We start from the raw sequence: 15,186 nt of genomic DNA, 5'->3' as shown, positions 1-15,186 counted from the left end.
AACTACGTTTTAAGTTTTGTTCGTTAGCAAGTTATGAAATCATTAAAAATGTTCCACTGTTTACGATCTGGAGTTTTGGAAATCTAATCTCGTTTGGAAAAAATCCACTGTCTTTTTTAATAACTTATTCAACAACTCCGTTTTCTAATGTTTACAAATCTTTCTTTTAGTGTTTTCCCTTCTTTGTCGTTATTAGAGGGGTGTTTCTGTTCTGCTGCTTTTCTTGCCTATTTTAAAATAACGTAACTCTTCGAATTTCCAGCTGCCTGTTCGATATTGTCTCGTCCAACTGTCCGTCCTTTTCTGTTCTCCCACAAGTATTGAGTTATTTTAACACTTCGGTTTCCCCTTGATGAAGGTATTCGCTTTATAATCCTCGAAATGGCTGTTAAATAATTAGTGTTTGTTTTAATCGTTTTCATTTGTACTTTTATTTACATTGTGGAAATTTGTTTTTCATTAAGTAACTAACTATTAACAAACGTACAGTGTGTTACTTTAAGCAATCTTGTTCTAAAATCTATTGTTTCTTCACAGCAGAACAAAAATAATCATTTAAAACATGCATTGTATTGAAATATACAAGGTAATTTGCTCATCTATATACTTTATCTGTAGAAGCACAATAGTATTTTCTTTGGCAACTCAGTACGAGTTATTGGAGTCGCAAATTCAAGGCGAGGACATTTTTGCTCCCCAGAAATGAAATATAAATGAAACGATTGGAATTATTGATCACGGTATGCATCAGTTAAGCTGCAATTAACTAAAGAGAAGATAAAAGCCAAGTTTCCTACTTTTTTGAGCCCATCCTTTGTCAGCTGGAGCAAATCAAGAGAGAATGAAGATCGGAAGCCTTGACCATCAAAGTGTACCAAACCAGTTAGTCCTTGAATTTTATTCTTGAAATAAATAAAGGCAAAACTTAATTAAACAAACAACATATCAGAATTGTTTGTTTTTATTGGTGCATTTCTTATAAATTGTTGTCTACTCAAAAAATAAACCAATTTTTTTTTAATTTTTTTTTATATAGATATAACTTTCAGAGAATGAAATAGGAAAGTACTACATACTTGCTCATAAGAATATCATTAAATGAAACACCTAGAAATAAAGGGGGAATAAATGCTCATTTTATAAATTTGGATAAAACTAGAACAAATGGTAGAAGAAACTCTACCTGTTTTGTGTCAAGGGATGGTACTAGTAGCTCTGGTAGGCTATACAAAATGATTTCGAAAACTTTTCAGTGAAATTCTACTTAGGATAGGGTCCGATTAATCTCTGAAGTTAATGAAAGCACAGTCTCATTTTGGGGACTTTTTTTTGACTGGAGATTTATTTAATAATAATAATAATAATAATAATAATATTGTTATTTTGAGTTCAAAACACAATAAAACGAAATTGATAAACTTTACGATTATTATTTCTGAAGGTGTTCCTGCTGAATAACTATTTTTACGAACATATAGAAAGTTTGCATGTTATATGTGCTAGTACTGCAATTCTATGGGAAGTTGTTGAAGTAACCTTATCGCTCCATTCATTAAATGGGATAAATGTTACATTGTAATGAAACAGAGTGGAATCTTCCACTCAAAAACAGCTCAAAGGGTACTCATTTTATATCATTTGCCCTTACTTTTTAAAAGTATTCCCAAATTGTATATTTAGTTAATTCTATTGCTGGCAATATCTTCTAAAATGTATTTAAAAGAAAAAAATATTTTTTAATCGCAGTTTTCAGTCATTTTTGGACTCTCTGAAAATGACAGGGAGACAGAGAGAGAGGGAGAAGGAGAGAGAAATAAAAACTATAAAAAAAATTCGGTTGAAAAACAAGATTCCATAGTTTTACATTGGCATACGCAACATAGCATATACAATATAGCCTATACAATAGCATATGCAACAAAATAAATCATACTTTAGCTTTTCTGCTCCTGGAATAGTTTTTAAGTTTTGAAAAACATTTTTTTCGAAATATACTGATAATGTTTTTGTACTATGATATGTACTATTATGATATCTATGTTATGTATCACACAATACATAGTACAATCATAATAGTTTCATCTATATGTACTATTATGATTGTACTATGATATGTACTATTTGTACTATTATGATATCAGTAGTACTTCATCTTATTTGTCTTACAGCAAAAAAAGTACAACATTTAGATACCATGTAATTAAATCTTACCGACTTCATATAGTTGACGAGACTGGTGCCGTCTGTTCCTTTAGTTGCGGTGGGAATTGCTTCATCACAAGACAGGGGAGGAAATTTCCCAACATCTTTACCATTATCCAAATCTTGCAATGCTCTTGAAAATAACAAAACAGCATCATGCAAAAGAGCTGCCGACGTCTATCGAAAAAGTACAAGAATTAAATAGTTACGAAGCTTTTTATTTTCTTTTTACATAGAATTTTTATTGATTAATTTCAAAAGTTTTGAGTCTCATCTTAATAAATCGATTTTCAAATGATATAAAACTTTTGTTATAAATTTAATCGTCTAGAGAACAGTGGGTACGCCTTAAAATGCGAGGATGAATCGAGTGATTTTATAAGACACTCCACATTTAAAATATGAGTATTTGACGGAATGTTTAAAGAGAGACAAAACTAATAAAAACATTATGCGGTTTAATTGGGGGTAAAAAAAACCTTTAACAGTCGTAATATTTTAAAATATTTAAGGTCACAAGAGCACTACAATCATCCAATTTAATTGAAGATGATAAAAGACGCGCGTTCAAATCAACATATTATCTCACATTATTCTTAGGGAACCATTCATTAATTACGTAAGGATGATTTTGGCAGTTTTTGACCCCCATACCCTCATGTAAGGGAACGTAAGATTTTTCAACACCTCCCCCCAATTCTTACGTGAGATTCCATTTCGGTTTTCAAAAAAATAAAAAATGTTGTTAGAAAAGAATCAGTTACACTAAAACTCCCATTAAAACGTAAATCGAACGTTTTTGTTTCTGAAACATATTACATGATGCGATACTAATTAAAAATAAAACATACCATACATTGTTCGATTCGTTTATAAAATTTTATACTGTTCATTTTTTGTAAAACAAGTGAAAAAGAGCTCATCCTAATACGTCTTTTACCTTCCAGATGGAAATAAAATATGATCCTCGCCAAACCAGTTGACCGCGCGATTTCTAATAAAAAAAATAACGATTTGAAAAATATTACGTAAAATTGGGTTGAACCCCCCCCCCCCCCCGAAAGTAAGCGTATGTAGAGATTTTTCACCCCCCCCCCCCTTTGGACCCTTACGTAATTAATGAATGGCCCCTTACGGCCCTGTTGTTTATCTTTATCTTCGGCAACACATAAAAATAATAAACCGTGTATTAAGCATTTGCTGTGAAAAACATTGACTTGATAACATGAATTTCAATTCCAACTATCGCGTTTCCATCAGGTTGAGATTCACTTGTCGGTCATTTTATGAAAGTATTTACTTTAATGGAATATTGACTCAAGTTGTCATTGAAGGAAATGTGGTAGCCGATACCTTGGCAGAGAAGACGAGAACCCTCAGAGATGTAATGTCAACCTAAATGACATTATCTCAGTAGCAAAATTTAAGCTGAATGACCGAACAATCAAGACTAAACATCAAGTCTGCGAACTAAGTACCAATAGCATCATTGCGAAGAGCATAACAAGGCTCAGAGACAACTGACATCTTTTCCTGCCCTACCACCCAAGGTAAGCTACAACTAGAGTTTTCAATCCCGAAATCCCGAATCCCGCAGGATATTAAGCGGGATCACTCCCACGGGAGTTCCCCTTAATCCCGCGGGATTCCCAATCCCGCAAATTCTTTTCCATTCAAGCGTTTTCCAGCTTTTGCCGCTCATAAAACGACTATTTTCACAAGCATCATCTGAAGTTAGATTCTTCTTCTTTATATATCGGCAAGAAGGGCAAGAAAATCTGTTGGTCTCATATGAAAAACGATGGATTTACCATTTAAGAACACAATAAAAATAGGGTATATTTTTCTGAGAATGAATTGGTATTTTCATTCGAGGTTTCAGTTTTCATACGTTCAGCAATTTAGAAATTTCGTAAAACTTGTAAGCTTTCGAAAATCATCACTAAAATTTAAAATCTAGTAAATTAAGCTTTAGAAAAAATAGAGAAAGTGTATTACATATTCTAAAGCTCGTTGAAGTAGCCTGAATGCGATGTTGGAGCACTTCTATAAGCTTTAGTAATGCACTCAAAACCATCAAGTTACAAAAAGTGCACTTCTTTTTCACGTTTTTAGTTTATTTGCTCAATTAGTATGTTAAATCCAAACTTTTTTTTTTTACATCGCATTATCCGCCGCCCCTGAAGCTTTTTTTTTCTTCTTCAGACCGATTTCAGGATCTGCGGATTATAGGCCGCCCTCGGATAATACGCAGGAAAATGCGTAGATAGATGCACAGTCATAGACACACAAAATAGAGGAACATTGCAACGATTCTCAACTTTTTCCTAGTGCACGAAAGTATTAATGTCTCCCAGTCGCCAAAACATTCGTTTCTTTAGTATCATTGAAGCGGATACAAATTCTGAGAATATTACTGTTTAGAACCAAACAAAAGGCACTACTCCTTTGCTTAGTTCCCACCAAATTTCTTGGAATTCTTCCCCTATGAACAGTGACGTAACCAGAAAAAAAGTTTCAGGGGGCGCATTGAAAAGAAAAAAAAGAAATTTTTTGATCTGATAGGAAAGGAGGGTCCGGTCAAAATTTTAATTACTTTTAGTTTTAAAAACGCAATTTTAGACTTTCTTTGCAGATGCTACGGCAAAAAAAGGTATAGGGGTCTCAGTAGAAATTTTTAGAAATTGAAGCCTTAAAAAACTCGATTATAGGCCATGTTTATTAACATTAGGGTAAAGGATGGAGCTCAGAAACTCTGATCGTTTAAAAAAGAAAAAAAAAAGATTGAAATCAATTCTTCCTCCTTCTGCATGTTTTCGAAATTGAAGTTTAAAAATGCAATTTTAGATTAGCGTTGGAGATTTTAGGGAAGGAGATCTGCAGCCCTTCACTGGAAAGTGTTACAAAATTATGGCCCAAAAAACTTAAGCAATGTTTCATATTCAGGGGCTATTCCACTTAAATGTTTTGTAAGTGTCGTTCAAAAAACCCATAGCTTGTGATATTAAAGAAAGGTGGTAGGGGGACCCTTGCCCGATTGATTTCTGAAACTAAAGTTTTAAAAATACAATTGTAAGATCATATTTTTTAATATTAGGGCCAGTAATTTCTAGAAATTAAAACTCCAAAAACGCATTTCTAAGCAATTTTCGATGTTGTTGAGTATTTGAGTGGTTTTCCCATGAAACCTAAAAAATTTTGATGCAAAAAAAAAAAAAAAAAAAAAAAATGACGTCTTTATTTTTAACATATATGAAAGCTGGTATTAAGATGGTACAAGTAAAACCAAAGACTTTCTTCTTTCAAAAAAAAAAAATCTTTAAAAGAATCATTGGATATGTCCAAATTGAAGTTTAATTTTGGTATAATTTACATCGATAAAAACATTTTCTATTTATAATCAAAAAAATATTTATTCATATTCTTAGTTTGATCAATATGAGTAATTACTTCAGTTTTAATTGTTTGTTTTTCATGTTGTGGCTAACACATTTTACAAGATAAATATTTGGATTTTTAACATTCTCATTTTTCGAAAAGTCACTGTAAAAAAAATTCCGAAACGTTACTGAGTATTTCCGTGTAACGTTCCGGGGTTTCAGTGATTTTATCCACTTTCTGGAAAATTCAAGTGTCATTGTCAAAAAGTTTCCTGAATTGCTACAAATCGCACGAATTTAGACTTCTCACAGCTGTAAAAAAATATTTTTAGCTCCCAGTTTAAAGATTAACTAAGCGTATTTATAATGTGTATTGACTTTAGTGCAATTACAGCCGGTCCAGACAGATAAGGTGTAGCAAGAGCGCAAATCAGTCTATGAACTACGCGGCTTTGCAAGAACTGCAGCCGAGTACAATGCTCGATACTTGCTTGCAGTTCTGTATTAGCTTCGGCGATGTTTACAATACTGCTTTTATGGTTCTATTCTGGAAACGCAGGAAAGTGTTAAGCTTTTATATTGTGCTTAACTAAGTTCACTCGAAAGTTCCAGAGACACGACTGGCTTTAAACAGAAAGATTTCTGAACATTTCAAGAAGTTTCTCGGATAATTTCAGGAATTTTACGAGTTTTAGCGGAAAACGTTTCAGGCTTTTGTAAGATATGTTACTGAAAAAAATTGGGCACATAAGCTGCCTATTATTTTCCAGCAACGTTTCTGAATCGTTTTTACAGTGATTTTTGGACTATTAATGTATATTTCCAGGAAAATGGGGACATAACACTTGAATTTTAAAAATTATTATTCATTAACTTGCCATATACGAATCTTTTCAGAAATAAAAGAGTTTAATGAATTTTAACTTTTTTTTCCCAAACAGTTTTATGACTTTTAGAAAATCAAGTGCAAAATTAAGTTTTCACTTTGTGCTTTTACAGAGCGAAAAATCTCTTCTTTTTTACATACTGTAACTTCAATAAACTTGTTATCAGCATATAATATTTAAGTTAACTTTTATCTTTTGAATGTCTAGTTAAACTTTTTGGTAACTAATTTGAATTTTTTTTCAACCATTAAATAGGTCCATTACTAAGGTGACAATTTGATGTCCTACCGTTACCAAAATACTACATCTTAGTTAGTTCACCAAGAACCTATTGCGTGTAGAAATTTTTTTTACGTACAAGTTTTTTTTTATGCAAAGCAGAATTATGTCTCTTGTGAAGTTGGCATAGTTAGAATTTTAATATAAATTTAATTTATATGGTTTTTAATGGTAACGGAAGGACAAAAAATACGGAAACGGAAGGACATTTAACTATAAGCTGGTACAGTGTAAAATTTTAGAATGCTAGTACAAAACAAATTATTATTAAAAGTTAGTAGTTACATTTAAAGTAATATTAAAGTTAGTAGTAATATTTGTACAAAAGTTATGTGTGCTTTTATTTAAAAAGTAAACTTCTATTTATTTTTTTAAAAACTGTTTCGTCATTTTATTTCTTCTATTGTATTTGATGGAAATCTTGAAAACTACACTTAAAAAGTTCAAAGCATGTGAAAATCATTTTGGTATGACATGTTTGTGATATGACAAGCTAATTCAAGCAGAAAGAGTTCAGAATTGTAGCAGTTGGCTCAGGCATTATATATCATTGTTTCAGACTGCTGTATTAGCTGAGTAAATGTTTGTATGTTGAAATGTACCAAGTTTAATTGTTTTGGACGTCTTGTAATTCCGTTGCTGTCCTTTCCTTAACAAATACATAATTCATATGCTTAAAAAAAGTATTTTTTAAAACTAAAGGTGAAATTATAATGATTGAAAACTCCCGTATGTGCTATATTTTTTAATAGAATTTTCCCTTTTATAGTTTGGGTGAACTTTTAAGGAGAACATGATAGCGTGAAACTCATGTCGCAAAAATGTCCTTCCGTTACCGACTTTTAAATTTGATTAAAAAAAAGTTACTAACAAAAAATTCTTGGTTTTGGCTATTTTAGCAACTTACTATGATGTATATAAAAGGCTATGCATCAGGTTTTGGAAAAATATGTGTTTTGATATGCTCACAGACAGAAATGCATCGATTTTTTTTGTAAAAATGTCCTTCCGTCACAAATGGAATTCACCATAAATATTAAAAACAATGTTTTAATTTGTATTATCCATAGCCTTCTGAATGTTTTGTTCATTAAGATTTAAAAAATGCAAGTATGACGCGTTTACGCGTACGATGTAACTATCTTGATTTTTCTGTGTATGTGAGGGGGGAGGGAATAGCGCCTAGAAACTTTCGCCCCGGGCGCCGTCAGCTCTTCGGAGGGCCCTGCGTATATGCTAAATAAGATTTATTTATTTGAACCGATTTAAGTCCGAAAAGGAAACAGCCCATTTAAATTTTTATACGTTTTATATGATCTCATAATGTACATCTTCATAATCTAAGAATTTAAGGAGTTTCATTAAATATTTACCGAGATAGCTGTTACGGCTCCTAGAGTCTCGGCTTGAACTTCTTGTAGCAGAGTTCGGTATTCTTCACTTTCTGTTCTCAGTAAACCAAATCCAGTCACGTTGGCTCTACTGAACTGAAAGTCTTCTAAATATGCCGTATGTAGATCCTGTAAGGAAAGGTAAAGAATGAAAAATTGATGCAAAAAAAAAAAAAAGAAGAAGAAAAAAATATGGACGGAATAAAGCCACACACGAAAATAAAAACCATCTAAATTTATAAATGAAAATTTAATTTGGAGAGAGCACATTAGCGCTAGCTTTATCTTCTTTTTCTCGTTTCTGCGATTGATTTTTATAATGTAGTTTTCAGTTTAAAAAAAACAATAATAAGCATTACCATGTTTCGAAATTACAGAAAGGCAAACAAAAGGGACTTTTATGTCAAATTATTTTATCGTTGAGGTTTCTTGTACTAAAATTGCAGACTATTTTTTTTTTTTTTTTTTACAAAAAAAAAAAAAAAAAAAAGGTTAACTTTCAGAGCATTTTCTAACTTGAAAGAAAAGAAAACATAATCGGACCGATGAGTTTGCTAAACTACATCATTTTTATCGATGAAATTTCGTACCTATATCAAACTTCAAGTTTTTCTGCAAGTGCCACCGCAAATTATGTTTCTTTAAAAGTATATATAATTTGTTTGAAACTGCAAAATATTCCAATGATGGAACAGAATCTTTACAACAAGTGAATATAGTCGGCATTTCGATTTATTCTTAATTACTAAACATAATATTTCTATAATTATTTTTGCAGCATGTAAAATTATTTCCTTACATTAGACACGTTAATCAGTACCAGAACACTCTTCGGAGGGAAATGGGTCAAATTATTCCTTACACATATGAAAGGATTGAAAATACAGTTTAAAACCATAGGTCCTGGCTGGGAGATCCGTAAAATCCTGTCTTGTGATGAGTTTGTCCGCATGTGATGTAATGTACATTGAATAATATTTTGAGTATCTTGAAGGACAATGAAAATTATTCAAAAAAAAAATGGCGAACTTCAAATAATGACTTTCGAAAGAATAAGTACTTCTGTTGAAATTTATTTATATTTGGAGTCAACTCACGAAAAAAAAGACAGTTATTCGTCATCTCAATACCCTATTCTGGGATGTGTTTGTTTTTTCCCTTTTGTTTTCAATTATAAATTTTTTTTTACATTTTTTAAAAATTTTTGTTTCAATTTTCATCGAAATGCTTTTAGAGGACGATTATTTTTACTGGAAATGAGCTGTCGAAAAAGATTGTTCGCAGCCAACAATTTTGAGCTGAAGAAAAACAGATATCTTCAGCTGCAGGCGCTTCTATATTGCACTTCGCAACGACTATCTTCGGAGAGAGAGACAGAAAAAAAAAAAAAAAAAAACACGTTTCAACGCTACCATTTCAAAACATATATTAAAGAAAAACTCGTATGTTAAAGTGGAAAAGATCTTCTGAGATCAATAGCTTTAGGATGTTCTGCATAATTTAAGTTTCTGAAAAATTCATGCAGTCTATTTAATTACAAATAATTAAGCACTATTTTTTCTATTAGTTCTGACTGTAATACACTTGACTCTTACATCACGAAAAAGAAAATGATGATATGAGTAAATACAATTGGGAATTAAAACAATAATTTATTTGTTTATTCTTAAGGCAAAAATTTTCTGATTGTGAATGAACCTAAAAACTATATTTTTTCGTCATAATGCCACACATCTGATAGGGGGGGGGGGAACCTCAAAACGGTACTTCAAGCGCAATCGGCATAGAAGAAGGAAGAATACTATAGTTGTGGGGCAAACCTAACCTGGCAGCATCGTAATGCTTTGATTAGGATCTGTGTAGCCTTTCCAATGCTGATAGGTTAGGTTTGATTCAACTATAGTGCAAAAAGGAAAAGATCGAGCGCGTACACTATATGGAACCGAATGAGAAAGGAGTTATCGAAAAAGTGTTGACAATTCCAATTTTGCAAGTCATATTTCAAATAGATTCCAAAATACCCAATGACGGTTGCTTTTTCTCTTTAAAGAAGAAATCATGAAATATAATTTTTGATGTTAATGGGAATAAAACCACCACTTTTTAAATAAATTAGCATGTTCTCTAATTAGTTCTGCCTTCATCATCTATTCAAGCATATTTTTGTCTGCTATTGTCAATGTTATTAGGTTTTACTTTTTTTCAAGAAACTTTGTAAAAGATCCATAAAACAGTGCCAGGAAACAGAACCTCAAAAGATAGTTATTTTCGGAACAGAAATTTCTTTCTTTCAAAGACACGCTTTTATTTCACTATCATACTTATTCATCTGCCTAGCTTTCACATTATGATACTTCATTTCTAAAAAATCGAGAGAGCGTTTTTTTTTTGGAAGTCATCTTTCATCCATGTTGTTACTACACCGTTTTTTTAAATTGAATTTTAGAAAATTCAATATGAAGCACAGCAGAAAAAAAAATTATTCAAGAAAATGCTTAACTTAATCCGTCAAACGACTATGCAGTTTATATAGGTTAAAATAACTCAAAATAACTCACACTAAAATCTTCTAACGAGAAGTAATACATAATTGGATCAATATTTAAAACAAAAACCATTGAAAAGGAGGCAGATATTACATCGTATTTATGAACCAAATTCAAGTTTTGTGATTGTTTCATTTAAATATTGAGAGTTTGTCATGTAAAAAATCGTAAAAACCAGCTAATACTGTGTTGTTGACATGTTTACTTGTGTTTTCTATAACATTCAACATTCTCTAAAGTGAAGAATTCATAAATAATATTTTTTCTGAGTAGTTCGAAATTGTAAAGAAGAAAATTAGAGCCTAAATATAACAGTAAAATTTCTCAATTTTCCACTGTTCATAAATAGGTCGATATGTCTAACAAGATAAGAAAAGACACTGAAAATGTACTACATATACACTCGTTTCACATGTAATATCCAATACTTAAACGTCAAAAGTTTCTCTGATGTTTTTGACCCTTAATAAATTATGAAGACTTCAGTTACTTTAACAAGAGAATAAAGTAATTATCGATTGGAAATAGAAAGACAATCTTTTTGAAAGCTATTAATCTCCGTGAACCTACTTGTCATTGCAATTGATCGCTAAAGGGAATATAAATGTTATAAATGTCCAACGAACTATCATAGCATTATGTAAGACATTGATTCATGAAATTTCAGATGAAATTTTCTCTAGTAATGTAATGTAAGATAAATGGTATTTTCTTCTTACTGCAATGAAAACAAAGCATGCAAATCAATTATTTTGCAATAAAGCATGTTTAGATCACTAGCGTAAACAAAAACTTGTACAAATAAAGTTTTAATTGATATACTCAAGGCTTTTAACATTATAAACTAACATCAGCAACTCAAGCATCAGTTAGATCATAATATAACTACCTTCGTGGCCGTAGTTAACATAAAACAATTCTATTGAAGTCCGGAAACATTTTGGTTGTACCACAGCCTACAACTAGGCAAGAAATGTTATTATACATTCTATAACAAAAAAAAAAAAAAAAAATCGACGCACCAGGAAGGAGTTGTCCGATTGACACGAAAATTGTTGGATAGGAAAACAACGTACAGAATAGTAAATGATTAAAATCTCAGAATAATTAAATAATTTATGTCAGAGTTACAGTAACAAATTAAATATGGTGTTAGCCCGCCTCTACCCTGGAAGCACAAGCTGAAGCACGGCGTGGCATAGACTAATAAAGCTCCCGGATGGTGTCCTGTGGCATTTCCTGCCAAATTCGCTCCAATTGTCGAACGAAGTCATCAACATTCCGTTCCAGATGCAATCGCCTTCCCATCATATCCCAGACATGCTCGATGGCTGAGAGATCTGGCGATCAGGAAGGCCAAAGAAGTGTTTGACAAGCTTGCAGACAGTTCATAGCAGCACGTGCCGTATGTGATCTCGCATTGTCCTGCTGAAAAATCAGCCGAGGGTACTGCAAAAGGAACGGTAGCAAAACAGGTTGTAGGATGTCGTCAACTTACTGCTGTGCAGTAATTGTACCTCTAATTACGACCAAAGGGGTCCGGCTATCAAAGGAAATGCACTCCAAATCATAATGCCTTGTTGAGGGCCCTTGTGGAGTGCAATAGTGAAAGCAGGATATCCTTCTGTCCTGCGTGTCTACAAACACGTCTTCGATGATCGTCAAGGCACAGTTGGAAGCGGGATTCGTCGCTAAAGACTATACGTCCCCAGTCGGCATCATTCCAACTTGATCGAGCCATGCACCACTGTAATCTGGCTCGACAGTGTGCAAGCGTCAGTGGCAGGTGGCGTAACGGTCGGCGCGAGCGTAGATTTTACTGTCTCAATCGTCTGTAAATGGTCATGATAGATACTGGTGTTTGGGTTGAATGTCTGATGGCTGATAGAGATGAAGAAGCTGCTGTAACAATTGATCGGACAATCACTCTGTCCTCACGATCTGTTGTGGTCCTAGGTCGACCCCTACCATCCTGACGCTGAACTCTGCCATTTTCCATCCATCTTTGCCAGCACCTTCGAATCGCCGCGCCGCATCGCTAAACTCAAATGACGAGCGATTCTCCAATTTTTGCAACCGGTCTCTTTCAATCCAATGATAAGACCTCGCTCAAACTCTGACAGTAGCTCGTAATGTGGACGAACTCTGCGCCGAAGCATTTTTTAAGTTGTTAAAAGTTAATCTGAATCGCAATTAAACCGAAATTTTTAACAACCGTTGAAGATTTGCTCCTTATATACATCTGCTGGATGCGCAGTTCCGATGAGCTGGAGATCAAACTATTCATTCATTGGACACCAAGTTTTAATCATTTGCATATCTGGTCAAAACACTCAAGCATACGAAATTTCAAAGTAATCGGATGATTGCTTCTTGGTTTATCGATTTTTTTGTTATAAAGTGTAGAACAGATGCTTCCCTCAGGCCGACCGTAGCGGTTTCTCCAGATATTAAATATTAAATTCTCCTAAATCAGCGCTACTCGCGTTCCATGGACGAGGCAAGTTGTGTTTATATATCCTTAGTAAAAGAAGGAGGAGAGGAAAGGGGAACTTGAAAAGATGTGACATAAACCATTTTTTGCCACAGTTTTCAAAAGTGCTTTTTTTTTCTTCTTGAGTTAGACTATTGTCGGTAGGTTAATTATAACTGAATTAGAATACAGGGGCTGATAATCGCGTAAGCAGTGAAAATCAAGTAATATATAAAAAAAAAGTGTCCGTTGTCTAAAATATTAAAGCTTTTAAATGACAATAAAATATGTACTATATGCTATATTTACTTACAAGAGATGTGATGATGTATTTGTTTCTCACTGTCATCATTTCAACCTGTTGAGCCTGCGAAATAAATGTTCGAACAATATTTAATTACTACATACATGTAGTACCTGTTAAATTTTTTTTTTTGAGAGAAAACAAAATGCTATCACCAGTGGCGTCACTATGACACTCGGGGGGGAGGGGGTTTCTACCCCGGATGTGTCTTGGGGATAACGCCCTAAGTGGAATTGCAAGTTTTTGAAAAATGTGAAGCTAAAATGCATTAGACTACAAATTTGAAAATTTTCCGGTTGAAAACCACCGAACCCCCTCTACATCCTCGGACCCCCCACTTTAATTTGTTTTTTGTTCATTAGCCCATTTAAAATCTCGTTATAACACTAATGTGATTGCTTCTTAAAATTGCATGAATTTCATGTTTTTATGTTCACATATTTTTTTTTTCTTTCGCGTCTGTAAGGGGGGGGGGGGGTGACACCACAAATTACCACCCCGGGTGTCACCCGTGCTAGGTATACCACTGCTATCACAGACATTCAGTTTAAAAAAAATCACATTTTACGAGTTTGTATCTAAATTTTATAACAAATTTTTATAACACCTTAAACGTATGGCATCAAAAAAAAAAAAAATAAATAAATAAAATAAATAAATAAATAAATAAATAAAAATAATAATAATATTTTTAATTCTCAAAAATTTGAATTAAAATGATGTTTTTCGTAATCACGAGCTGCGACAGGACCCTACTCATTGGAGTTATTGTTTATAGAAACGGCTCCTGTCCCCCCAAGCCGGCCCCTCCTCTTGGGCGGTTACGTGTGTATAGTTGTGTATGTGTATGTAAAGGCTTGTGTGTGTGTCTTCCTGTGTGTCAACGTATGCATGCCAACGTGCATACGTTGGCGCGTTTGTATGTGTATAAAGGCGAGAGTGTGAGTATGTATAAGCGTGTATGTGTATGAGCGTGCTTGTGTGTAGGACATGGACGCCACCGACCAGGAGAAGCGGATTCAGGGGGACAGTGCTCAGGACCAAAGGAGCCGCGCTTGCAGAGGACGGTGGGCGGCGGTGGCCCTCGGTCCAAGTTGAAAAAGGAACCACAACGTCAAGGACGGTCAAAGGAAAACAATTAGCAATCGTGATCGCTCAAAAAAGAAAAAGAAATAGGGGAAAAAATTCATTAAATTAAGTACTTTAAAGCCCTTAAAACGGGAAAAAGAAGGATATAAGGGGTCATTCATTAATTACGTAAGGATGATTTAGGCAATTTTTGACCCCCTACCCCCATGTAAGGGTATGGGAGAATTTTCAACCCTCCTCCCTTCCCCTATTTTTACGTAAGATTTCATTTCGTTTTTCAAAATAATTTTTAAACCTTCTTCCATTCCCCTATTTTTACGTAAGATTTCATTTCGTTTTTCAAAATAATTAAATGTTGATAGAAACGGATCAGTTACACTTAAACTTCCAGTTTAGCGCAAATCAAAGATTTTTATTTTTCAACAGATAAACTATTTTAGTGCTGTCAACTTCGCATTACTATTATAATTACAGTATGAGATAAATATCTCGTCTTTGGAATATTATTTATCAGTAGTTAAAAATAAGTTTTTAAATAATCTTAAACATAAATCAGTTAAACAATCTACAAACCAATAACACTTTTAAAATAATGATCGACTAATTTTTAATTAATTTCAAAGAAAAGGAACTGC

The 15,186-nt window shown here is 33.2% G+C and overlaps 1 protein-coding gene across 1 annotated transcript in view; it reads right to left on the bottom strand.

Annotated features, from left to right (window-relative positions):
* LOC129216237 (glutamate receptor ionotropic, kainate 2-like) overlaps positions 1-15,186 on the bottom strand; it is a 71,836-nt gene that overhangs the window by 33,298 nt on the left and 23,352 nt on the right. The window contains exons 5-8 of the mRNA XM_054850439.1: positions 13,472-13,525; positions 8,122-8,268; positions 2,212-2,379; positions 798-902 (exon numbers count right to left, since the gene is read on the bottom strand). Of these exons, the coding sequence (XP_054706414.1) occupies positions 798-902; positions 2,212-2,379; positions 8,122-8,268; positions 13,472-13,525 (474 nt within the window). The remainder of the gene's footprint in view (positions 1-797; positions 903-2,211; positions 2,380-8,121; positions 8,269-13,471; positions 13,526-15,186) is intronic.

This window comes from Uloborus diversus, chromosome 1, assembly GCF_026930045.1.
Source record: "Uloborus diversus isolate 005 chromosome 1, Udiv.v.3.1, whole genome shotgun sequence".
Taxonomy (NCBI): Eukaryota; Metazoa; Arthropoda; class Arachnida; order Araneae; family Uloboridae; genus Uloborus; species Uloborus diversus.
Note: the sequence above shows the minus strand (reverse complement) of the source record. Positions and strands in the feature narration are given on the sequence as shown.